Source organism: Pelophylax lessonae, assembly GCF_965119305.1.
Source record: "Pelophylax lessonae genome assembly, chromosome: 3".
NCBI classification, from domain to species: Eukaryota; Metazoa; Chordata; class Amphibia; order Anura; family Ranidae; genus Pelophylax; species Pelophylax lessonae.
In genome coordinates, this window is record NC_138770.1 from 246,598,130 (window position 1) to 246,625,866 (window position 27,737).

The 27,737-nt window shown below is 44.4% G+C and overlaps 1 protein-coding gene across 2 annotated transcripts in view; it reads right to left on the reverse strand.

The window, feature by feature from the left end:
* VEPH1 (ventricular zone expressed PH domain containing 1) overlaps nt 1-27,737 on the reverse strand; it is a 761,239-nt gene that overhangs the window by 196,717 nt on the left and 536,785 nt on the right. For both annotated transcript variants that reach the window (XM_082249205.1, XM_082249204.1), the window contains exon 10: nt 25,168-25,307. In XM_082249205.1, coding sequence (XP_082105331.1) covers nt 25,168-25,307 — 140 coding nt within the window. The remainder of the gene's footprint in view (nt 1-25,167; nt 25,308-27,737) is intronic.

Sequence of the window (27,737 nt, forward strand, 5' to 3'; positions counted from 1 at the left end):
ACTTCTGGGTCTCCAAATTGGGCACATGGCCTGAGCTTGCCCTTTACGCCTTGGAGGTGCTGGCGTGCCCTGCAGCCAGTGTATTATCTGAACGGGTATTTAGCACGGCTGGGGGCGTTATAACAGACAAGCGCAGCCGCCTGTCCAGAGACAATGTGGACAAGCTCACGTTCATTAAAATGAACCAGGCATGGATCCCACGGGACTTTTCCGTACCTTATGCAGAATAGCAATGGATACCGACCTTACCCACCCATTGTTCCATTTTTGCTCTTTCTCACTCTTTTGGGGTGTACCCTCATTTAAAATTTTTGAAAAGAAGCAGTGTTGGCTACCTCGTCCTCCTCCTCAGGGCCAGATTAATGTAGGGGCTATTGGAGCTGCAGCTCCAGGCCCCTACCTTTTATATAGGCCCCGGGTTGGCCATATTCACTGTTACCGCTCTTCTGTCACTTGTAAACACAGAAGTCTGGCTTCTATGCTCGCTTCCCCAGGCAGCACCCTCAGAACCTCCCCACACAGCGTGAAGGCCGGACAAGGAGGGACAGTTGGCGATGCATGGATGTGTTTATGGGCTTCAGAGACAGCATCCCATGTTGAATTAGGCATGCATGGCTGCACCCTTCCTCCTCTGGGTGCATGGCAAGGCACGGCCCTTAAGGCCCTTCAAAATCCTCAGCACCAAGCCCATGATGCTGTTAATCCGGCCCTGGTCCTCCTCCACCGCCGCTTCCACCTACACCGCCCATAGGTGTGCGCAGCCTATTGCATTAAGGTGTGCACCCCAAAGTTGAAATACACATGCATGTGTTTGCCAGCAGGGAGAGTAATGTATCGGGGCCATGTACCTGTAGGCAAGGAGAAATAGAGCAGAGCAGGTCCCAGGGAGATCTTTCCCATCTCCTCACTGGCAATGCTATGTGCCCTAGGTGATTAGGGTGTGCCCAGGCACACCCAGCACACCCTGTGCGCACGCCTATGTCACCGCCACATCCACCACCACCTCAACCTCCCTCCTACTCCATATGGGCCTCGTCCTTCAGAGATGAAGAAGAACATTGTTTTATTTTTCTGTTTTTTTTTGTTGTTTTAAGTTATTTCCCTATCCACATTTGTTTGCAGAGCACTTGCCATGCTCTTAATTACGTTTTGCTGCCATTTGCAGCACTCTAGCCCTTTCCTTTGGTGTTTTAGAGCCATTTTAGTGCCTTAAAGTTCGGGTCCCCATTGACTTCAATGGGGTTCGGTGTCCGGGAAAAGTTCGGTAAAAGTCCGGGACACGGACCCGGACTTTTTTTTAAAGTTCGGCCGAACCCGTCGAACACGGACATCTAGGTGTCCGCTCAACCCTAATGGCCACCATAAGTGCTGCTGTGCAGGAGATCACAAGTGTGTGAAATAAAGTCAAATTTGAGTATTTATATCTAAAATGTAATTCATCTTTTGATATTCTAATACATGTACCACTGTATTCAAGTGCATTTATTAAAGTGGCTCTAAAGGTACAAGGTGTTTTACCTTAATGCATCCTAAAAAATAAAGGTAAAAAAACCTACTGCCTCCAACTCCCCCTGTTCCTCCTAAATACTTACCTGAGCTTGTCATAGATCGAGAAATGTGCCAGAGAGTAGCAGCTCTCTTGGCTGTCTCTCTCTTCTCACTGGACAGAGAGGCAGCAGTGGGGAACATTGGCTCTTGTTGATGTCAATCACAGCCAGTGAGGAGAGAAAGGGGTGGGGCTTAGTCACAGACACACAGAGCTGGCACAGTAGCAAGCACATGCAACTGCACTTGGCAGGGGCGAGGAGCCAGGACCACAGGTGGGGGACCTGAGAAAAGAAATATCAGAGCTGCTCTGTGCACCTGCACAGAGCAGGCAAGTATGATTTTTCTTATTAAAAAAAAAAATGTGCTTTTAGAATCCCTTTAACTGCCTTGACTTATTCAGTTATTACAGGTAGACCAGTATATATATAATGCCAACAAGCATTCACAGCATTTTGCATACTTCACATTCACTTGAGCGTTAACCACCCTGTTGGTCTGATTAAAGCGGAGTTCCACCCAAAAGTGGAACTTCCGCTTTTAAATAGTCCTAACCCCCTGACATGCCACATTTGGCATGTCATTTTCTTTGGGGGGGGGAGCGGGTACCTAGTTTTGACAGGTACCCGCTCCCACTTCCGCTCGGAGCGCCGCGGCGCCCTGAGCGTAAGTTCTCCTCTCTCCCTCCCTGCAATCTTCTGGGACATGTCAGAGGTCCCAGAAGATTGCCGGCCAATCACGACGCAACTCGCGCATGCACAGTGCATACCCGGCTGTGAAGCCGCAAACTGTCACAGCCGGGTGCCCACATCAGTGATGCTGGCACCGCAGAGCAGAGAGGGAGAAGACGTCGCATCGCTGGACCGTGGGACAGGTGAGTGTGCGGTTAGGCTGGAACTCCTCTTTAAGTCCAGATTTCTGTGCTAAGAGCGGTACATTGTTTTGCATAGAAATCTGTTGTTTAGTCGCTCAAAATTTTCCAGGCAGAAGGCACTGGAAAAGCACAGGCAGGGCACTGGAAAAGTCACCATGTGCAATCCTGTGCTAAATTGGCATGATACAGTGAAATCCGTTAGGATCACAGCTTTGTATGATGTAATTTAGTGTTTTTACACTTTTGAATTTGCCGCTGGTTCCACCCCCCCCCGCGTCGCATCGCTCGCAGGGAGGAAACTGGAAGGCAAGTGCCGGCAATCGGCCGTGCACAGAGCGGGGAGAGACTGTGAGGCAGGCAGTTACACAATGACAGGAAGAATCAATGAATTAAGACAGGACTCAACAGTGCCATGGTAGGGCAGTTCATTAAGAACTATAAGCCAACATTCACAAAGGATGTTGGTACTTGTAGTTCTCCCATTCACAGAACTCTTTTTTTTTTGACAGCGGGTGTGGGGAGAGGATCCCTGACCCACTGTCACAACAGGGGATCGGGGGAGGGCTGCTGCAACAATAAAATGTTACATGTTACTCCAACCCCAGACTTATTTCAGAAGTGGGAACAGTGCAGCAGTTGGGGACTTATCTGGGGGGGGGGTGGCTGAATTCAGCAACCTCCAGACACAGTTTCTGTGCATGTAGAGGTTTTCCATAATATCCAAGCAATATGTTACTTTTATAAAATGTTGCTGCATTCCAAATCTTATCTCCCAACTCAACAACTTCACTTCTATTTATGCTAAAATAGGAATAATGAGTTCTTAGCTGATATAATGTGACTTTACACGTTTTGAGGAAAGATGGTCTGCATCCCAAGACAGTTTTATATTCTACTTGTACATGGCACTTTCCTTGATAAGGGTTTAATAATGAACTGATCATGATGCCCTGACATTCTAACACATACTACCGCATGTGTAGTTGTGTCAACTGATCTCAGAAAATGAATAGCGAAAAAGGATACACATACGGTAATTATTACAATTATTAATAAAGAAAAGAACATATTTTCAAGCTGACATTTTGCCTTGTGCAGCAAAAGTAAAACTGGTACATTAGGGGGTCTATTTATAATTTTTTCACACAAGTCACTCAACTTTCACACAGGGTTCACATATTTTTCCAAAGGAATCCAACTGGAAAAATGTATGGATCTTAAACATTTATAAATTGGCCCTTGTTTTAAATAAAGCCTACATTTTTTTTAATCAGCACAAGGGATAGTGCTTACCTTTTATTAAATAAGAAGTGTCCCTTCTGCTGGTGGTTGCTGTCTTCATTGAAATTATCTGTCTTCTGTCCCCCTACCCCCTAAAGCAGTGGTCCTCAACTCCGGTCCTCGGGGCCCACTAACAGGCCAGGTTTGCAAGATAACTAAATTACATCACAGGTGATCTCATTTGATGCTCAGCGATTGCAGTATTCTAGTCTGCATCTCCCCAAGGTAATACTTAAAATCTGGCCTGTTATTGGGCCCCGAGGACCGGAGTTGAGGACCACTGCCCTAAAGTACTGCAGTGGTAATCTTCCAGTGCTGCAGAGGTTAATCACTTTAGTACCATGCTATAGCCAAAAGGCAGCTAGAGCGCAGTACTATAGTGCTGGAAGGGCGTCCATAGATGTCCTCCCGGAACCCCGCCCCCTACGTGCCTCCTGCGGCATGCATCGGGCATGCTCTGTAAACGCTGTGTCCTTTGGACACGGCTGACCACAGATAGAGGTAAAGGGCGAATCACAGCAGCCCTTTACCATGTGATCAGCTGTGTTCAATCACTGCTGGTCACTAGGGATGATCGAACGGTTCGGGTCCACCATCGGTTCGGCCCGAACATTGGGTGTTCGAGGTTCGGCCGAATTTAGAACTTTTTGCCCAAAAAGTTCGGAATTCGGCAACCAGAACCGACCAAAATGCATTGCTTCAGGAAATGGGCTTTAAAAGCCCGTGATTGGACCAGAACCATTAGCAAAAGCCAATTGAGGGGGCAGGAGAATGCTAGGAATGTGATTGGAGTGACTAGGGGGTCCCTAGACCAATCATTAGTGAATACGCCCCCCAGTATATAAGATCGCCCCAGCCATATTTCTAGCATTGTTATACTGGACATGGAAGAGAGTGGAAGCAGTTCTGTTAATTTTACTTTAAAAGTGTCATTTAGCTATTTTTAGTGTGAGGAAAGGGATATCTAGTGTAGTTAGAGTGCTCCTTTACACTTTAGTTAGCTTTAAAATTTAGTTTCTGTAGGGAAAGTGTTAAGTGTAAGGGGACCGTAGTGTAGTGTAGGGTTAACTGGCAGTGACTGCTATGGCAGGGTGACAAAACCCTTCCATAGCAGGGTGACCGCTATAGAGAAATGATCATTTCTCTGAATTGCTTCGGGACAGGAATATGGCTTCTCACCAGCCAAGCATTTTTAATGCTGCAGGCGCTGCCACTGCCAGTGCTTTTTTGAGGACATGTTTGATGTCAGACATGACATCTGAACATGTGTATAGGGGGTATATATACACATATATGTCTGTATATATACCCCTAGACATATATAGGTGTGATAGTAGCAGAAATATATGCTTGCGCTAATGAAATCATTTACAGTAATATATTTCTCCTACTATCACACCTATATATGGCTAGGTGTCTATATACATATATATATGTGTGTATATATACCACTATACACAAGTTCAGATGTTTTGCCTGCCTCAAAAGAACCCCAAAAAATGCCAAAAAAAACGCTAGCGTCAAAAAAAAAATGCCCAGGTGTGTTTTTGCTGGCATTTTTTGGGGGTTTTTGGAGGCAGGCAAAACATCAGAACTTGTGCACAGTACCACTATACACAAGTTCAGATGTTTTTCCTGACTGCAAAGAACCCAAAAAAATGCCTTCTATTAAACCGGCAAGGTGTTACAGCAGCGAAGCCAACCCCCTGAGCTGACAGTTTTCTAATACAAACAATATTTTTTTTATGGTTCTGGACATGCTACAGAGCTGAAACTTCACATGTACACTTTTTAGACCCCCCAGATACGAAATCCAAAGTAAAAATCAAAAAAGCTCTTTTTTTTTTTTTAATTTTTTCAATAATTGGCTTTTTTATCAAAAATGACAATTTTTAAGAACTTTTTTGTGTGATTTTGTGTCTGGGGGGTCTAAAAGGTGTACCTGTGAAGTTTCAGCTCTGTAGCATGTCCAAAACCAGAAAAAAAAGGATTGTTTGTATTAGAAAACTTTCAGCTCAGGGGGTTAGCTTCTCTCCTCGGTTTTCACACCTTGCCGGTTTCAAAGCAGGCATTTTTTGGGGTTCTTTGCAGGAACTTTGCAGTAGTGCAGGAACTACTTTGAAGTCGGTGCGACTTCAAAACGCACAGATATGAATGGGGCTCATTGAAAGTAATGGAAAACGACTTGTCATGCGATTTTGCGGTCCAAAATCACGGGACAAGTCGCACAAGTGTGAAAGGGGCCTTACTGTCTGCATTTAATAAAATAAATATCTTTAAAGAGTTACTGGGGGGGAGGGGGGACAAAGGAGGGACTCTATATCACCATTGTTTCCTGTAATTACATAGAGGTTAGAAGACGAGACCAGTGAGAGCCTATGGGATCTAGGAGATCAATAGTTTGACAGTGTCAGTTTCCTATGAGCTTTAGGGGACAATTTCTTGGGATCTGAGCAATATTAAGCAGGGCAAGCAGCAGGGAAGAGGAGTATGTACAGTGTTCTTATACAGGTATATCTGTCTTAGGCGCATTTTGTATATTTTGTATAGCCTGGTGTGTAGCATAGCTGCCTCAATGTACACTGATAATTACAAAAACACATAGAAACAGTTTTATTTTTTTTTATTTTTTTTTTCTATGCACACACATCCATATAAATATTTACACAATGCATAATTACATGTATATCTAAAAGTAATCACTGGAAAAATGACACTTTCCCTTTAAGAAGGTTGTTAGTAATTATAAATGTATACAAGGAAGCTAGGATTTGTTGCTCAAATGAAAAGGCTGAACTTCCACATTTTTAGCGCTGTGTAGTGACTGTTCCTTTTTCCTCTTTCAATGTACAGTAATCCAATCAGTCTGTTCAAACTGACTGCCAACAATAAATAATAAATGGGTCCTTTCCTGCATTTAACTTAATTGCAGCAATTGCAACAATTGTTTAGCAGGAACATTTAGACCAGTGCCTAAAGCCACTAAAGGGACAAACTACAGATTTCTATAAGAAAAAATAAAGCAGCTAGTATTTGAATTGTGTAAAAGTCGTATCATTTTTACATATAGGGACAATTCTAAAGTCACAGTTCAAAATGTGTTCTCACTGAAAACATATAATAACTACATTTTAAGGACAATTCAGTTATTGATTGGCTGCAGTTTACATATTGTCCTAAACCCTATCAGGGGAATTCACTCTTTACAATTCCTTTGTGCCTTCACACTATAAAAGTCGGTTCATGTACCTGTTGGGGCATTCACCATGCATGGAAGTGCATTAAGGCTGGAGTATCTGTACAGATACTGCAGCAGTGGGGTCACTGAGGGTCACACGGACAGTGCAGCAGTGGGTAGTTTTGTATCTGGAGGGGGCAGAGCCTGATAAGAAATCACAGGCATTAGTTCTTCATCACCCTTTGTGATTAACAGCAAGCAGTGTGTGGATGCTTAGCCAATAGACAGCCTGCTATTGGCTATAAAATCTGCCCACTGCCTGCTGTCAATTACAAGGAGAGAGTGGATCTGATAGGGAACTAGTGTCCTAGCTTCCCCATTAGGCTTCACCCACTGCAGCTGGTTGCTAGGAAGCTGTAGGCATTGAAGCCGATAGCATCCTTAACAGCTAGTGACAGGGAGGAGGTAGCAGCGCTGTCCACTCCTATGTTATTTAATTTAGATTATTTAAGTGCAGCTCTAATCCACTGGTCTCTTGACTCTGAAGAAGAGGGCAAGTCCCTTGAAACGCGTTAGCCTTCCAGATGTGTATCATTCCTCTGTGTGATGTGATGTGTTGTAAGTATATACAGGAATTTTGGTGGTCAGTAACTGGAATTGTTGTGACGAGTTTGTACACATGTTGGTTTGTAAGTATATAATACATTTCCTGATTTTATCAATAAAGGTTCTCTAAGGATAATGCACTAGGCTGGTGTGCCTCTGTTTGTGTTTTGCTGCAGCCAGGCTGTGTGCGTCCATAGACACACATATTTCCGGTAAGCCACACCCCACTCCCTCTTCACAGAAGCTTGATTGAGAGCAACGGGAGCCTACGGCTCCCACTGTTCTCACTGTCTCCAGTGAGGACAGCAACAAGGGGAGAGTGGTACTGCATTTGGGACAGTGCTAAATTGGTGACTTAGTTAGATAAGTGTTTAGGGTTGAGGGTGGGTAGATTAGGTAGCCAGGAGTTTTTTTACCTTAATTCAGATCATGTATAAATTCAGGTACAGGTAATTACAGGCTTAATTCAGGTAATGTAAAAACTCATTATGAGTTTAGAACCACTTTAAAGTAAACATACAATGTTATAGATACTTTCTAAAACAGTTATAACTATGTAGGCACTATAACCAGGGCCGGCCCTACCATGGGTCCTGCTGGGTCCATTGGATACAGCCCGAACACCAGAAGTACAGGTAGCACAAAAAGGTAAAATCACAGAAAGCAGGCAAAAAACCTTGTGCTGCTCCTCTTGTGTCCAAATTTTCACGTGGATCACAAAGAGCTTCAATTGCCTCCACAAATTTATCAAATTTTTCTTTGACTGGCTTAACTGCAGCATGATGAGCACTCCAGCGGGTTGTTGATAACCTTTTCACTGACACTCCAGTATGGTCAATTAACACATCCCATCGATGAGTGGAAGCAGCAAAGAAAGAAAACATAGTCTGAAGAGTTCCAAAAAATGTCACGCACGATGCATTTTCAGCAAAAGAGTGCTGACCGCACAGTTTAAGAGAATGGTCCACACATCCATTAAAGATAGCTTTTTTATTCTTTCCCTTAAGAATGGATTGTACACCTCCATGGATTCCAGCCATAGTAGCAGCGTTATCATAACCCTGAGCGCGGCACATCATTATGTCCAGTCCATCACTTTCCAATTTTTGTAAGATGTCAGAGCTGAGGTCAGCAGCTTTTTTCCCCTTTAAAGGGAAAAATCCTAAAAATACTTCTTTTACTTGAACTTTGCCATTGCTGATTTTTACATATCTGATCACTTCAGACATCTGGTCAGTATGTGATATGTCATGGGTGCTGTCAAACATGATCCCAAAGTACTTTGCAGACTTTATGTACATGACCAGCTTCTCCTTCACATGATTTGCCAGGGCACTGATAAATTCATTCTGAGTTTTTGGTGCAAGGTATGAGACCGATACTTTAAGTTTACATGTGCTCTGCTTCAATCTAATAAGGTGCTCTTTCAGTACTGAATCATATTTCGAAAGCATTTCAACCATCTCAATAAAGTTCCCTTTATTGAATGAAGATTCATCTTCCTTGTGACCACGAAATGCCAGATTCTGTTTGGCAAGAAACAATGTGATGTCAAGCAATCTGTGCAAGATGTCCCTCCACTTTTTCTTCTCTGCTTCCATCAAACTTATAGTTTCGACGTCAATGGTTTTGTGCAGCCTCAGTCCTGTTGCCAAAGTTTTCCACTTTTCAAGGTAACGTAGGTGATCTTCGGATGTCTCGTGATTATATACCTTTGGGCTCAGTTTCCACCACTTCTGAAAACCAGTCACAAATTTGGATGTCGTCTCTGTAGCACTAACGGCAATCACCTTGTAAAACCACTCTTTTGAAAGTTGGCGGACAGCTCCCTTTGCTGCAGCTTTTGCATCTTGCCTTTTCACAATACTGAAAGGCCCATCTTTGTTCTGAAAAGAAGCACTTCCCCTTTTGATTATTTCAATCCGAATAGGATCAGGAACTGGTAACTCCCAGAAAGAAACATCAGAAAAAATGATCAAATCTTTTTCCATAACACTTATCTCTTTTACAGCATCGTGACTATAGCTAGAGTCACATTCAGCACTCCGTTCTTCTTCAGATTCTGACATTTCCACTCCTTGCTCTTCTGCTTCAGAGTCTCCCATTTCCACTTCTTGCTCTTCTAAAGAATGCATGCTAGCAATAGCATCAGAAGAGTCCGCTTTGTCAGTTGGAGACTGACAAGCAGTGTCTTTTGATGAACCCTGGCCATCATCCGGTCTTTTGACATACTGAAGGATGGACCCAGCAAGTGTTTTGATTGTTTATTTCTTGTCTCTTTTGCTTTCCTTTGCTGGTATCCACTTGGCCTCTTTGATTTATGCACTCCATGAGGCATGATGTAATATTCCTGCAAACATTTGATTAACCACTTCTGGACCGGAAGATTTTCCTGCTTAATGACCAGGCCCTATTTTGCGATTCGGCACTGCGTGAATTTAACGGACAATTGCGCAATCGTGCCACGCTATACCCAAATAAAATTGACGTTTTTTCCAACAAATAGAACTTTCTTTTGGTGGTATTTGATCACCTGTGCGATTTTTATTTTTTGCGCTATAAACAAAAAAGAGCGACAATTTTGAAAAAAAAAAACAACATATTTTTCACATTCTGCTACATAACATTCCCAAAAAAATAAAAATTAGAAATCAAACTGTTTTAACATTTTAGGCCAATTTGTTTTCTGCTACATATTTTGGTGTAAAAAAAAAATCGCAATAAGCGTATTTTGATTGGTTTGCGCAAAAGTTATCGCATCTACTAACGACAAGAAAGATTTATGTCATTTTTATTGTTTTTCTTTTTTTACTTGTAATGGCGGCGATCTGCAACTTATTTGCGGGAGTGCAACATTGCAGCGGACAGATCGGACACCTGACTGACATTTTTTACACTTTTGGGGGGGACCAGTGACATTACTACAGTAATCAGTGCTAAAAATATGCCCTGTTACTGTAATAATGACACTCGCAGGGAAGGGGTTAATACTGTTGGTGATCAAGGGGTTAAATGTAAGCCTAGGGGAGTGATTCTAACTGTGGGGGGGTTGGACTTTTGAAATGATCACAGAGACATGTGATCCTATATAGCTCACAATCTAATCACATATTACACAGTGCTTTACAGAGTAGGTAAATTCATACGCAGAATACATAGATCCATGCACATAGTCACAAGACCTCACAATCTAAAACATATTATGCAATGTTTTACAGTGTATACAGGTTCATACACAGTTCACAATCTACTGATATGTTAACCAGTGCTTTACGGAGTGCAAAGATCCATTCACAGGGGGCTCAGGAGCTTACCGTATTTGCCGGCGTATAAGACGACTGGGCGTATAAGACGACCCCCAACTTTTCCAGTTAAAATATAGAGTTTGGAATATACTCGCCGTATAAGACTACCCCTCTTCCAATGCACGCGCACACCAAATAAAAATGAAAAAAACATCAGTTTTGATTTTAATAACTTTTATTCAAATGCTTAACTGTCACTTATAAACATAAGGCTGTTTGTCATCAAACATGTAAACATAAAACATAAAACAGTGCAAGTGGATAAATCCATGGGAGCTGCCATGCTGCTTGTTTTCTAAGCTGTCAACCAAACTTGAACTGATGATGATAGGAGGAAGATAGCAAACAATAGAGAGAGAGCAAGTGCCGGGCAGGTCCCTGATGAGTTAGCAACGCCCATCATAACTGCAAGCTATGGTACCGTATTTTTACAGGGTTTGCTGGCTTGACAGTTTCCCTTTTAAAAGCCTTCAAAATCCTCCTGTTCGTCATCTGATATCATAAGTACATCAATAATATCTTGTGGTACATTTGTAAGGCAGTCATCATATGGATCGAATTCCGTATCAGATGGTGTGGTCTCAGCTTCGGCTTCCTCTTCATCTTCATCGTGCCATAAGTAGTCGTCCTCCATACCATCTAATGAATTTGATATGCCACACTTCTTGAAGGACTTGATTACCATTTCTGCATCAATATCATCCCATGCTTTTATGACAAACTTGCACAAAACATCCAACTGTGGAGCACGCATGTTTCCTCCTTTTGTGTAAGACTTTTCGCCGCTAACCATCCATTCATTCCACTGTTCTCGAATGCGGTCTTTAAATGGCTTGTTTAGGCACACATCCAGTGGCTGTACCAAAGATGTCAATCCTGCAGGAATAACTGCTGCATCTGTGTTTAGTCTTGCAAGCCTTTGTTTGGTGCTGGGAGTTAAATGAGCCCTGAACATATCCCACACCAGTAGACTACGTTTTTTAATAAGTCCACCTGGTCGCCTGCTCCATACATTATCAAGCCATAGCTTTATCCCTTCTTCATCCATCCAGCCTTTTTCATTCACATGTACAAAACAACCAACAGGGAACTTGAGTTTCGGCATTGTTTTTCTTTTAAAAATGATCATTGGTCTCAATTTGGCACCATCAGCTGTGCATCCTAGTACCACGGTAAAACTAGACTTCTCATGTCCTGTTGTTTTAATTAAAATAGTTTTTTCACCTTTTTGATGGACAGTTTTATTTCCAACCATATCAAAATTCATTGGAGTTTCATCCATATTTCCAATACTACTTAATGCATAGCCATGTTTAGTGCGCTGTTGTATTACGTATCGATGGAAACTATTTACCTTGTTATCAAGATCTGCAGGTAATTTTTGGGCAATTTTCGTCTTCTGCCTCAGCACCATATTATGCCTTCCCATGAATCTACTACACCAGGATATAGTGGCCTTAAATCTGTTGCTGTGATCTGGGTTAGATTTGGCCCACTGAAGTGCAAACAAACGTATTTGATTACGTGTCACTACATGACCATTTTGGCGATGCTCATTAACCATATCTACTACATGTTTTTCAAGTTCTGGCCAATGTGGGGTGCCTCTTCTTAATGCACACTTACCCCTTGGCATACTCTTTAATGCTTTTTCATTTGCTTTCCAGTCCCGAACCATCTTTTCTGTTACTCCATATTGTCTTGCAGCAGCGCAGTTATTATGTTCCATGGCAAAGTTTACAACTTTAAGTTTGAAACTGGCTTCATATTTCTTTCTTCTTGCTGGTGCCATGATAGGGCTTTGACTGTTGGACATGCTTGTATACTGTATACTGTATACTGTACTGCTATGTTTTGCTATAATGGCTATAATGGCTGCTTGTAAGTTTTGATTGGCTCTCCCTGCCTGCCCAGCCCTCCCTGTCTCAGAGATGGTATTGCCCAGGGTATGGAAAAAGAGAAAGACCAGATAAAGGGGTGGGTATGAGTAATTTTATATTTTATCTTTTATATTTCCCCTTTTAAATGTAATATTGTTATATTGTATACACTCAGTTAGGAAACACATTTATTTTGTTCCACTTATTTTCACCCCTTTATCTAATAATAGATGTGACCAGATAAACCCACCTCTTTCACCTGTCTGGCCCCTGCTTGTAGTCTATGACAGTAGCATAATAAGAGAATAATGAGAATAATAAAAAAAAACGACCAGCGCTATGGTGTGTGTAATGCTTATTTGTGTACCAATATGTTTTATGGGGGAAACGATTTATTTTATTAGAATTCCCCCTGCATTTTAGCATTAGGATACCGTAGGTCTCCAGTCGGTATCCATGACGCAATACGCATGCGCCGGATCTTCTCGCGCATGCGCGCCTACACAGCATTACAGCGGGCTTTAGGAGCGATACACAGGGACACGGACGCGGAGAAGAAGGTAGGATACAAGGGCAGGCAGGTCAGACGGCATGTAGGCATGTTCTCTCTATACCCGGGCATACCTCGGATGTTTTTGAGCCACCCCCCTCCACTGCATATTCTACAGTCCGGCGTATAAGACGATACCCGGCGTATAAGACGACCCCCGACTTTGGAGAAGATTTTCAGGGGTTAAAAAGTCATCTTATACGCCGGCAAATACGGTACATATTACCCAGTGCATTACCCCACCTCCGCCTGATGTCACAGAACGTGGGTGCGCAAAGGGTAGGAAGTAAGTCCTTCACTATGTGGCGATATGATGCCACTCGCATAGCGATGGATCAGATCGGGAGGCAAATGCCTTGGGCCCCCCATTGTGGTGTCACCCCCTGAAGGACACCCTGATGCGGTTCACACCCCCCTTGTGACGCCCCTGCTGGTCAGTGTGGGGCCGGGGGAGGGACCCACGGAGTAAGGAGCAGAGCCTGGTCAGATTGTATTGGATGTCAGCGGACATAGAGATGCATGAGGTGATCGTTCAGATCCGCCAAAAAAACTGACAGGCAGATCTGAACGGTCCGCCTGTGTGAAAGGGTCCATACATATAAAGACTAGGGTTGAGCGAACACGGACTGTATTATTCGTGTTCGTACCGAATAATTGGATTTTTGTTACCCGAACACGGACCCGAAAACTTTACTGTATATTCGGGTAAAAATCCGTGTTCGGTCGTTTTATCTCCGGGTTTTGCATGCTTTGGCGCGCTTTTCATGGCGGGCTTTCAACAGCCAATCAACAAGCGTTTAACTGGTGTGCCTAAGCCATCCCAGCCATGCCTACAAATGTATCAGTAGCTGTGATTGGCCGTCTGAAGCATGTGACCAAGTCTTTATAAGTTTGAGGCAGCGCCGCTGCGGCGTCATTCTGCTGTTTAGTTCAGGGAGAGAGCACACATCAACGTGCTGGCTGCTGATTAGGGACAGACAGGAAAAAAAAAAACATTTATGTCCGGATAGAATTGAGGGACAGGTCGGAGTGTGTTAGGCAGGGCGAGTTGTATGCATTTTAGGGAGAGAGTCTGCTGATTTTTAGGGTCAGTGTGTTCTACAAACTACAATCGATATTGCTGTGTGGGGTGGGGTTTGCAGTGACCGATCTACGATCTTATCAATCCTTTTAGGGAGAGAGTCTGATGATTTTTAGGGTCAGTGTGTTCTACAAACTACAATCGATATTGCTGTGTGGGGGGGGGGGGGGTTGCAGTCACCCGATCTACGATCTTATCAATCCTTTTAGGGACAGAGTCTGCTGATTTTTAGGGTCAGACAGTGTGTTCTACAAACTACAATCGATATTGCTGTGTGGGGGGGGGGGGGTTTGCAGTCACCCGATCTACGATCTTATCAATCCTTTTAGGGACAGAGTCTGCTGATTTTGTGTGTGCAGCATTTTTCCTTCAGCTGTGCTGTGCTGAGTGACTGATCATACACTGCTGTGTTCAGTTCACATGTGCTATTGAGTGGTTTCAAAAATCATACACTTTTTTTCTATTCCACTATTCAATATACAGCCTTGGGTTAAAAAAAATTAAATTGTGGCCTGCCGCAGAGCTGAATGATATTTGGGGTTTTTGGGGTTCATCTCATACTTCTGAAGATTTGAGGGTGCTGCCTGTTCCAAACTCCTCCTACTCCTCATCCAGCCTTTTAGGGGTACAAACAATAGTAATTGGGGCCTAGTGTGGTTTTGTACGTGTTTGATACATACACTTTTTTTGATCATATTTTCTATTCCGCTATTCAATAAAAACCTTTGGGGATCAGTTAAATTGCGGGATAGTCTGTGTTGGTACGTGTGAGATCCACCTTTCCAAGTTTTTGGGGTTCATCTCATACTTCTGAAGATTTGAGGGTGCTGCCTGTTCCATATTCCTCCTACTCATCATCCTGCCTTTTAGGGGTACAAACAATAGTAATTGGGGCCTAGTGTGGTTTTGTATGTGTGAGATACATACACTTTTTTTGATCATATTTTCTATTCCGCTATTCAATAAAAATCTTTGGGGATCAGTTAAATTGCGGGATAGTCTGTGTTGGTACGTGTGAGATCCACCTTTCCAAGTTTTTGGGGTTCATCTCATACTTCTGAAGATTTTAGGGTGCTGCCTGTTCCATACTCCTCATCCTGCCTTTAGGGGTACAAACAATAGTAATTGGGGCCTAGTGTGCTTCTGTACGTGTGAGATACATACACTTTTTTGATCATATTTCCTATTCCGCTATTCAATAAAAACCTTTGGGGATCAATTAAATTGCGGGATAGTCTGTGTTGGTATGTGTGAGATCCACCTTTCCAAGTTTTTGGGGTTCATCTCATACTTCTGAAGATTTGAGGGTGCTGCCTGTTCCATACTCCTCCTACTCCTCATCCAGCCTTTTAGGGGTACAAACAATAGTAATTGGGGCCTAGTGTGGTTTTGTACGTGTGAGATACATACACTTTTTTTGATCATATTTTCTATTCCGCTATTCAATAAAAACCTTTGGGGATCAGTTAAATTGCGGGATAGTCTGCGTTGGTACGTGTGAGATCCACCTTTCCAAGTTTTTGGGGTTCATCTCATACTTCTGAAGATTTGAGGGTGCTGCCTGTTCCATACTCCTCCTACTCCTCATCCTGCCTTTAGGGGTACAAACAATAGTAATTGGGGCCTAGTGTGCTTCTGTACGTGTGAGATACATACTTTTTTTGATCATATTTCCTATTCCGCTATTCAATAAAAACCTTTGGGGATCAATTAAATTGCGGGATAGTCTGTGTTGGTACATGTGAGATCCACCTTTCCAAGTTTTTGGGGTTCAGCTCATACTTCTGAAGATTTAAGGGTGCTGCCTGTTCCATACTCCTCCTACCCCTCATCCAGCCTTTTAGGGGTACAAACAATAGTAATTGGGGCCTAGTGTGGTTTTGTACGTGTGAGATACATACACTTTTTTTGATCATATTTTCTATTCCGCTATTCAATAAAAACCTTTGGGGATCAGTTAAATTGCGGGATAGTCTGTGTTGGTACGTGTGAGATCCACCTTTCCAAGTTTTTGGGGTTCATCTCATACTTCTGAAGATTTGAGGGTGCTGCCTGTTCCAAACTCCTCCTACTCCTCATCCTGCCTTTAGGGGTACAAACAATAGTAATTGGGGCCTAGTGTGGTTTTGTACGTGTGAGATACATACACTTTTTTTGATCATATTTTCTATTCCGCTATTCAATAAAAACCTTTGGGGATCAATTAAATTGCGGGATAGTCTGTGTTGGTACGTGTGAGATCCACCTTTCCAAGTTTTTGGGGTTCATCTCATACTTCTGAAGATTTGAGGGTGCTGCCTGTTCCATACTCCTCCTACTCCTCATCCTGCCTTTAGGGGTACAAACAATAGTAATTGGGGCCTAGTGTGCTTCTGTACGTGTGAGATACATACACTTTTTTGATCATATTTCCTATTCCGCTATTCAATAAAAACCTTTGGGGATCAATTAAATTGCGGGATAGTCTGTGTTGGTACGTGTGAGATCCACCTTTCCAAGTTTTTGGGGTTCAACTCATACTTCTGAAGATTTGAGGGTGCTGCCTGTTCCATACTCCTCCTACTCCTCATCCTGCCTTTAGGGGTACAAACAATAGTAATTGGGGCCTAGTGTGCTTCTGTATGTGTGAGATACATACACTTTTTTTGATCATATTTCCTATTCCGCTATTCAATAAAAACCTTTGGGGATCAATTAAATTGCGGGATAGTCTGTGTTGGTACGTGTGAGATCCACCTTTCCAAGTTTTTGGGGTTCATCTCATACTTCTGAAGATTTGAGGGTGCTGCCTGTTCCAAACTCCTCCTACTCCTCATCCTGCCTTTAGTGGTACAAACAATAGTAATTGGGGCCTAGTGTGGTTGTGTACGTGTGATATACATACACTTTTTTTGATCATATTTTCTATTCCGCTATTTAATCAAAACCTTTGGGTATAAACAATTAAATTGCATGATAGTCTTTGTCGGTACGTGTGAGATACACCTTTCCAATTTTTTGGGCGCATCTCATACTGCCGAGGATTTGAGGGTGCTTCAGTCTGCCTCCTGCCTGTTCCCGAACTCCTCCTACTCCTCATCCTGCCTTTAGGGTAGAAAAAATTGTAATCGGGGCCTAGTTTGTGTTTGTACGTGTGAGATACACCGTTTTGTAAAATTTGTCCTATTCCGCTATTCAATATACACCCTGTTTGAGTGTAAAAAATTAAATTGCGGGATAGTCTGTATCGGTACATGTGAGATACACCTTTTTAAATTTGTTTGGCGCATCTCCTTCTACCACTGAGGATTGCAGGGCGCTTCAGTTTGCCTCCTGTTCCCAACTCCTCCTACTCCTCTTCCTCATCCTGCCTTTAGGGTACAAAAAATTGTAATCGGGGCCTAGTCTGTGTTTGTACGTGTGAGATACACCGTATTATAAAATGTTTCCTATTCCGCTATTCAATATACACCCTTTTGGAGTGTAAAAAATTAAATTACGGCATAGTCTGTATCGGTACGTGTGAGATACACCTTTTAAATTAGTTTGGCGCATCTCCTTCCCCCGCCAAGGATTGCAGGGCGCTTCAGTTTGCCTCCTGTTCCCAACTCCTCCTACTCCTCTTCCTCATCCTCCCTTTAGGGTACAAAAAAATTTAATCGGGCCTAGTCTGTGTTTGTACGTGTGAGATACACCGTTTTTTAACCTATTCCGCTATTCAATATACACCCTTTTGGGGTAAAAAACATTAAATTGTGGCATAGTTTGCATATTTGACTGTGAGATACACCCGTGCGATACTGTTGTTGTTTTTTTTCCGCTATTCAATAAACACCTTTCTAGGGCAAGATCTTAAATTACAGAAATATGAGGAGACCGTCAAATAGGGGCCGTGGCCTGGGTTGTGGTGCTGCTGGTAGAGCTCCTGTTGCAAGGAGAGAACGAGGTCGATCTGTGCCAGCTACACGCACAAGTGAAACACCTTCCTCAAGTGTTAGTAGGCGACAGAACCTGCATCAGTATTTGGTAGGGCATCATACGCCTCTAGAAGTGATGAGGCCAGAACACAGAGAGGCGATAGTAGATTGGTTTGCTGCTGACAGTGCCTCCAGTTCCTTCACATTGTCTCCCACCCAGTCTACTGCAGAAAGGTCAGAGTTGGCACCTGCAGCCGATGTCCAAACGTCTTTCACCTCACCCCCTTGCAAATCAGGCAAGCAGTCTGAGCCCCAAGCCATACAGCAGTCTCTTGTTCTTTTTGAGGACTCTGTCAGCAGGGTTTCCCAGGGCCATCCACCTAGCCCTGCCCCAGAAGTGGAAGAGATTGAGTGCAGCGATGCCCAACCACTCATTTCTCAAGATGAGTACATGCAAGGACCATCGCAGCACGTCTCCGATGATGACGAAACGCAGGTGCCAACTGCTGCGGCGTTCAGCATTGTGGAGACCAACAAGGAGGGCAGGGGTGAAGACTGGGTGGAAGATGATGTGGAGGACGATGAGGTCCTCGACCCCACATGGAATGAACGTCATGCAGGTGACCTGAGTAGTTTGGAGGAAGAGGCGGTGGTCGCACAGAGCCACCAGCACAGCAGAAGAGGGAGCAGGGTGCAGAAGCGGAGCGCCCGTGCCCTAGACACTACGCCTGCTACTGCCCAACGCAGCAAGGGAACGAGCGCACCAAAGTCAGCTCAAAGGAGTTCTCTAGCGTGGAAGTTCTTTAGAAAATGTGCTGATGACAGGACACGAGTGGTTTGCACCCTGTGCAATCAGAGCCTGAAGCGAGGCATAAACCTTCTCAACCTGAGCACAACCTGCATGATCAGGCATCTAAGTGCAAAGCACGAGCTGCAGTGGAGTAGACACCTTCAAAACTAAGAAACGTCTCTGGCTCATCCTGCTTCCTCTTCTGCTGCAGTCTCGGCCGCTCCAGCCACATCTGTAGTGATACCGGCACCTGCCACCCCGCAAACAGAGGATCTGTCAGCAACACCACCACCTGGGTCACCAACCATCTCCACAATGTCCCGTGGAAGCGTTCAGCTTTCCATCTCCCAAACACTTGAGAGGAAGAGGAAGTACCCCCCTACCCACCTGCGATCCCTGGCCCTGAATGCCAGCATTTCAAAATTCTTGGCCTTTGAAATGCTGTCATTCCGTCTGGTGGAGACGCACAGTTTTAAAAACCTTATGTCGGTGGCTGTCCCACAGTACGTCGTGCCCAGCCGCCACTACTTTTCCAGGCAAGCCATCCCTTCCCTGCACAACCAAGTGGGGGAAAAAATCAGGTGTGCACTGCGCAACGCCATCTGTGCCAAGGTCCATCCAACTACCAATACGTGGACCAGTAAGCACGGTCAGGGGCGTTATATCTCCCTAACGGCACACTGGGTAAATGCAGTGGCGGATGGGCCTGAGGCGGATAGCAATTTGGCGCATGTCCTTCCACCACGAGGATTGCAGGGCGCTTCAGTTTGCCTCCTGTTCCTAACTCCTCCTACTCCGCTTCCTCATCCTCTACCGCCTCCTCATCCGGACAGCGTAACACCTTCACCCCCAACTTCAGCACGGCCAGGGGTAAACGACAGCAGGCAGTTTTAAAACTTGCCTGTTTGGGGGACAAACCACACACCACGCAGGAGTTGTGGAGGAGCATGGAACAGCAGACAAATGAGTGGTTGCTGCCAGCGAGCCTCAAGCCCGGCCTGGTGGTGTGCGATAACGGGCGAAATCTCATAGCAGCTCTGGGCCTAGCCGGTTTGACGCACATCCCTTGCCTGGCGCATGTGCTGAATTTGGTGGTGCAGAGGTTCCTTAAAAACTACCCCGATATGTCAGAGCTGCTGCAGAAAGTGCGGGCCGTCTGTGCGCACTTTCAGGCGTTCTCAACCTGCTGCTGCTCACCTGTCAGCGCTGCAGCGTAACTTCGGCCTTCCCGCTCACCGCCTCATATGTGACGTGCCCACAAGGTGGAACTCCACCTTGCACATGCTGCAAAGACTGTGCGAGCAGCAGCAGGCCATAGTGGAGTTTCAGCTGCAGCACGCACGTGTGAGTCGCTCTGTGGAACAGCACCACTTCACCACCAATAACTGGGCCTCCATGCGAGACCTGTGTGCCTTGTTGCGCTGTTTTGAGTACTCCACCAACATGGCCATTGCCGATGACGCCGTTCTCAGCTTAACTATCCCACTTCTATGCCTCCTTGAAAAAACAATTCGGGCGATGATGGAAGAGGATGTGGCACAGGATGAGGAGGAGGAGGAGGAGGATGAAGAGGTAACATTTCCAAGGCTTTCAGGGCAGTCATTCGCAAGGGGCTCCGAGGGTGGGTTCCTGCACACACAAACGCCAGGGACACAATTGTCCAGCAGGGGCACAGTTCTGGAGGTTGAGGAGGATGAGGAGGAGGAGATGGAAGCATGTTCACAGCAGGGTGGCACCCAGGCCAGCTCATGGCCATCACTGGTGCGTGGCTGGGGGGATACAGAGGACACGGACGATACACCTCCCACAGAGGACAGCCTTTCGTTGCCTCTGGGCAGCCTGGCACACATGAGCGATTACATGCTGCAGTGTCTCCACAACGACCGCCGAGTTGCCCACATTCTAACTTGTGCTGATTACTGGGTGGCCACGCTGCTGGATCCCTGTTACAAGGACAACGTACCGTCCTTAATTCACTCACTGGAGCGCGATCGCAAGATGCGTGAGTACAAGCGCACGCTGGTAGACGCGATGCTGCTGGCATTCCCACCTGACAGCGGGGCCACAGTGGAAGCACAAGGCAGAGGAGGAGGAGGAGGAAGAGGTCGCCAACGCAACCAGGGCACCGCCAGCACCTCAGAAGGCAGGGTTAGCATGGCCGAAATGTGGAAAAGCTTTGTCAGCATGCCACAACAAACAGCAGCACCAGCAGCTGATATGGAACGTCTTAGCAAGAGGCAGCATTTCACCAACATGGTGGAGCAGTATGTGTGCACATGCCTACATGTAGTGAATGACGGGTCTGCCCCCTTCAACTTCTGGGTCTCCAAATTGGGCACATGGCCTGAGCTTGCCCTTTACGCCTTGGAGGTGCTGGTGTGCCCTGCAGCCAGTGTATTATCTGAACGGGTATTTAGCACGGCTGGGGGCGTTATCACAGACAAGCGCAGCCGCCTGTCCAGAGACAATGTGGACAAGCTCACGTTCATTAAAATGAACCAGGCATGGATCCCACGGGACTTTTCCGTACCTTGTGCAGAATAGCGATGGATACCGACCTTACCCAGCCATTGTTCCATTTTTGCTCTTTCTCACTCTTTTGGGGTGTACCCTCATTTAAAATTTGTGAAAAGAAGCAGTGTTGGCTACCTCGTCCTCCTCAGGGCCGGATTAACGTAGGGGCTATTGGAGCTGCAGCTTCAGGCCCCTACCTTTATATAGGCCCCGGGTTGGCCATATTCACTGTTACCGCTCTTCTGTCACTTGTAAACACAGAAGTCTGGCTTCTATGCTCGCTTCCCCAGGCAGCTCCCTCAGAACCTCCCCACACAGCACGAAGGCTGGACAAGGAGGCACAGTTGCCGATGCATGGATGTGTTTATGGGCTTCAGAGACAGCATCCCATGTTGAATTAGGCATGCATGGCTGCACCCTTCCTCCTCTGGGTGCATGCCAAGGCACGGCCCTTAAGGCCCTTCAAAATCCTCAGCACCAAGCCCATGATGCTCTTACTCCGGCCCTGGTCCTCCTCCACCGCCGCTTCCACCTACACCGCCCATAGGTGTGCGCAGCCTATTGCATTAGGGTGTGCACCCCAAAGTTTAAATACACATGCATGTGTTTGCCTACATGTACATGGCCCCGATACATTACTCTCCCTGCTGGCAAAGTGAAATAGAGCAGAGCAGGTCAGAAGGAGATCTTTCCCATCTCCTCACTGGCAAACAGAGCAATAATGCTAATGTGCCCTAGGTGATTAGGGTGTGCCCAGGTACACCCGACACACCCTGTGTGCACGCCTATGACACCGCCACATCCACCACCACCTCAACCTCCCTCCTACTCCATATGGGCCTCGTCCTTCAGAGATGAAGAACTTTGTTTTATTTTTCTGTTTTTTTTTTGTTGTTTTAAGTTATTTCCCTATCCACATTTGTTTGCAGAGCACTTGCCATGCTCTTAACTACGTTTTGCTGCCATTTGCAGCACTCTAGCCTTTTCCATTGGTGTTTTAGAGCCATTTTAGTGCCTGAAAGTTCGGGTCCCCATTGACTTCAATGGGGTTCGGTGTCCGGGAAAAGTTCGGCAAAAGTCCGGGACACGGACCCGGACTTTTTTTTAAAGTTCGGCCGAACCCGACGAACACGGACATCCAGGTGTCCGCTCAACTCTAATAAAGACCAAAGTGCATTTCCTTAGTGTAAATTCATATACAGTACTCTATTCAAAACACATATGCAATATTTTCAAACATAATATTTGTATTATTAAAAAAAAAAATGCAATTACATTTACTCATAAAAAAGTGGCAATGTGGAAAATAGTGCAATTAAACTTAAGGTGCCCAGACAGATATAAGGTGCTTCTTTTTGATTTGTGCTGTTAAATAGTCCGTAACTTCAATATGTTTTATTTATCAGATGCAGCAGTGCTTGTCTCACTCTCAGCAATCACTTTATTCACCCTAAGGCCCATTTTACACTATGTGTCCATCAAACAGGGAAGACCCGCTAGAAGCACATCTGTACTGTACTCAAAACGCAGGGGGTCCTTGCAGGCTCAAATCTGTCTGGGGAGTGGCCCTTGCACTGTTGCACACAGAGGAGGAGGAATAGAAAATTCACACTGACACTAAGGGCTCTTTCACACTGTCCGTCCATCGGACGGACTCCGTTCATCTCAGCAGGGTATCGATCCCCCGATCCCCCGCTGAGCAGGAGGATGACAGCTGTTCTCCGTGCTGTGTGCGGAGACACAGCTGTCAGGTCCCCATACATCTGATGAAGGAGGACTGCAACTGGCTGCATTGGCAGCTGTACTGTGAAACTGCTCTTGACAAGAGGAAGGACTGCAGCCACTACTTGGGACTTGACTACATTGCTGGATGGAGAGAGCTGTGTGCAGAGCAGCAGAGCCCACTGAAAAATCAGTCTTTGGTGGGCCAAGTCCAGGCTGGACTTCTGGGGACCATTGCCAAAAGTAGGCTGCAGCCTGCAGAGAGAAGAGTTTGCTGAGCGGTTGTACTGTCACTGTGCATTAATAAGGGACACTGACAATTTAATTGCACTATGATCTGAAGTTCAACTTCACCCGGCCCGGCCGCCCGCACCTCATTACTCACCTGTCTCCTCTCCCTAGCGTTGACGTCACCGCGACTGGCTCCGCCCCCGCCCGCCTGCCTGAACGTGAGTGCAGGGAGTGAGGGAGGGGAGGCTCAGGGCGTGCGGCCCGGCCCAGAGAGAGGAGGAGCAAAGAAGTCCAGCCTAGGCACTGGCTGGCAGCAGACAGTCTGAGTGACACTGACATCGCTGACACAGTACTAGTATGCGGCGCAGCGGCGATGCGATGCCGGCCCGCACAGTTAGATGAGGAAGAAAGAGAGGCAGAGCGGTGTCACCCTCCACCCGGTGGACACCCTGGTGCGGACCGCCCCCCCCCCCCCGCACCCCCCTTGTGACGCCTCTGATGTGAACACATATAAAGCACATATAACACAAAAATGAGTAGCATACACTTTAATTCTTTAGATTGTTGTAACTAAACTATTCTTTTTGTTTATTAGTTAGGAAGCATCCACAAAATATATTCACTGCAAGTGAATCATTTAGTGTAATTTAAAACATATGCACCTGGAAGATACACTTACAGTGAATGTTTGTCAAATGTCACATTCACTTCTTTATAAAAAAATACCCCTTAAATTACTGTTAGTATATTCCTCAATATTTGATCCAGTAAAGGGCCCCTTAGGGTAATTTACTAGTCCTCTACAGTGGCCTAGGAGTCTGAAAAAGAGCTTCAAATTCTTCTGGTCTTTTTTATTTTGGTCTTAATCTTCTTGCTTTCTGTCTTTAAAATATTGTTTTGTTATTTGATATTTTCTCCCAAATGTGAACTAGTTTTTTACAGAGACTTAGGAATTGAAAAGCTTGGGTTTTCTGCATCTTACTGAAGAGGTTGAGTGGTATGGTCTTTCATTTTAAATATAAAATTTGAAACTAATGCACTGCTGCAAATGACAAGTGATTCTAGACTAGATACATTTTGTTAGTTTATTTAGGATTTAGCTGTCAAGACATAATGTCTCCACTGGCTACTTTTTTTACAGTAAGTTTACTTATCTAGTAAAATTCATTTTTCTGCAAATAAACATCCAAATCTCAAAATAAATAACAAATTGGAAAGTATCCTTCTGCTTGACTCCACTGTTTGTTGGTACATACAGTTTTATTAATAAATAAATATACAGAACATGGGAATTAATATTTGCCATTATCTTGTCATTAAATAAATTATACTGAAAATTATAGGAGTCTTTAAAGGTAGCAAATACTTGAACACAGCTATAGCTTTGTCTAGTAGTATTTAGTTCCAATCAACTGGACTTGTACTGTAATGTTGAGAAAGTTTTGTAGGTTATTGAAGGCAGGTCTTCTGAAGAAGTGGTTTGGACAACCTACTAAACCTCTTTATTATTACAGAACAGGTCCAGCTGAATGTAACAAACAACTACTAGATAAACTGTAAAATGACCTGAATAATTAGAACCATTTACAGATACAATTATAGCTTTATTTTACCTATTAGGACTTTAACAGAAACTGACATATGACTACTAGTATAGGTATCATGAGTGAGAATTCCCCTTCGCAGTGTACCTACAGTACTGATGTTCACTCACCTGCTGAAAGAGAAACATAATGTGGATCCAAATCTGTGGATGTCGACTGATCAAGACAAAACTGGATTTACTGTAAAGGCAGTAATGACCCTTCATAGGACAGCTAAAAAACAGCTTTGCCACACAGCTTTTAAATGTATCTAGAGGGAAACAACAGATTTCCAAATGTAAATATATTGTTGCAAATATGCTCATACACTGAAATAATTATTGTTTTTATAATAAGTTGACTAAATCAACTCTTGTTTTATGGACACAAATGATATACATAGGTTCTATATCAGGCCAGCCTCGGGACATTGGTAAATTATATTTACCTACATAATTAAAATGATGATTTGGCCATACTAGTCAGTAACTGGAGACTCCACCAGCCATAAACAGAGGAACTGTAGGTGGTATTTTGCTCTTTCTTTCTGTCCAGACCATATGTGATATTAGTAGGCTAACTGTTCATGGGTCTAGTTTACTGCTATTCAAGATTTGCTAATGTCCACCTACAGGAACTGATGTGACAGAAGACAAATCACTCTACATTTCAAGAGATTGGTGGACCCTGGACAGACATCTCATGGATGGGTCAACTCAAAGCACCTCTACCATGCTAATTCTTCTACATCAAATAAACAATTTTTAAATTGTAACTTAGGTTTAATTAAAAAAAAAGTTTTAGGGGTTGATTTATTAAAGTCAAATAGACTGTGCAGTTGCATTAATATTCCACAGAGCTTAGTGAAGGCGGTGAAGCTTCGCTTTGTAAAGAATACCCAATTGGGTGCAAGAAAACAAAAAACAAAACCAGCCCTTTTGCTTGCACATGAATGGATAAGGAAATTCGCAGAGCTCCACCACATTTACTAAGCTCTGGGGAGATTGAGTGCAACTGTACTGGCAAAGTGCACAGTCTATTTGTCTTTAGTATATCAACCCCTATGGCTCCAGGTAAAATGAAAAAATACATGCATGTGACCCGTTGTTTTCTTCAAAACTATTTGTGATTTTTTTTTTTTTAGACACATTTATACAGTCAAAAGATTAAATCAGAGCTTGAATCTCTGCAGCTTTCTGTATCATCTCCCCAGCTCCAACAAACCAATGACTATCACGGAGCATTACCACACTAGAGACAGCCTCCTTGCCTTATTGCTCTGAATCAGCGCAGCAATCTATCCAGTACCAAGTTCGCAGGGGCCAGGCCCGGAGTAGCCAACCATCTACCCCACACCTTCTCAAATTGGTAAGGGGAGCCCCTATGTTGATATATACATTTTTCAATGCGCAATGTATTACCAAACTGTTCAAGCCACATCTCATGAGTGGGAGGTTCAGATGCAGTCCAGTTTACTAACAAAAGTCTACGTGCCTTAAACAAGGCTCTCATTTGTCCTGGGTGACCGTATCAATTATGCCCAACAAGCATTGTCTAGGATCCAAAGGGACCACTACACCTAAAGCAGTGTTTACTGTGGTCACAACCTTGGACCAATATCGGTGCAATTTGGGGCATCACCACAACAAATGGATAAGGATACCCGTCTCCCCCCTGCATTTACCACATAATGCATCTGGCCTCACGTCCATCAGATGTAATTTAAGCGGAGTATAGTGAACTCTGAGAAGCATATATAGTTGGGAGACTCTCTGAGAGGCATTCAATGAGAAAGTCATGACAGCCTCCAATGCCCCCTCCCATTGTTCCCCAGATATTTCTCCCACATCCCTCGCCAATTTTTCATGGGCATTACTAGGAAATTTCTCTAAGTACATCCCCAAACGAAACACATAGCAGCCCGAAATAAATCCTTTAGTTATAGCCGTGTGTTGCATAAGGGAAAATACAGGAGTTGGGGAGAGTTCAATACCCTACAGTGCTGTCTGGGCTCTTATAGAATGCTGTAATTGAAGATAAGGGAATTTCATATTTAGTGGAATATTACATTTAGCCTGCAATTGAGCAAATGACAAACATTTGCCGCCTTCAAAAATATGAAAGAGGTGTGTCACCCCCACAGCCCTCCACTGGGCTGCACATTGTAATTTTAAAAGTTAAGGGTAGGAATAATTATTCCATATCGGGCTATATTTTGTGAACCCAGACACACCTTGTAACTGCTTGGTTTTATCCCATATTTTTTGGACCAGTCTATACGTAGGAAATTATTTATTAGACTTGGTAAATAATTGCACCTCCAGGCCCTCCGCCAAAGACTTTGCACCACTATATTGAAGCATAACGCGTAATGATGAGGCCATCGGTCCATCCGCCAGTCCCCCCACCAGATGCTGCAACTGTGAAGCTATATAATACAGCCAGGGGTTCGGGAGGGTGAGCCCTCCCCCCTCCTTAAGCTTCAGAAGTTGTTCCAGCCTTATCCTGGCAGTGCTTCCCTTTCAAATTAGATCCCTAAAAATTGAATTTATCATCCGAAAACTCGGCAGTGGAGTCACCACTGGGGAATTATTCAGACAATAAAGTAATTGAGGTATGAGAATCATTTTAACCAGACTAACACGTCCAGCAACAGATAGCCATAACTTCCTCCAGATCTTAGCCTGATCTTTGAGTAGTA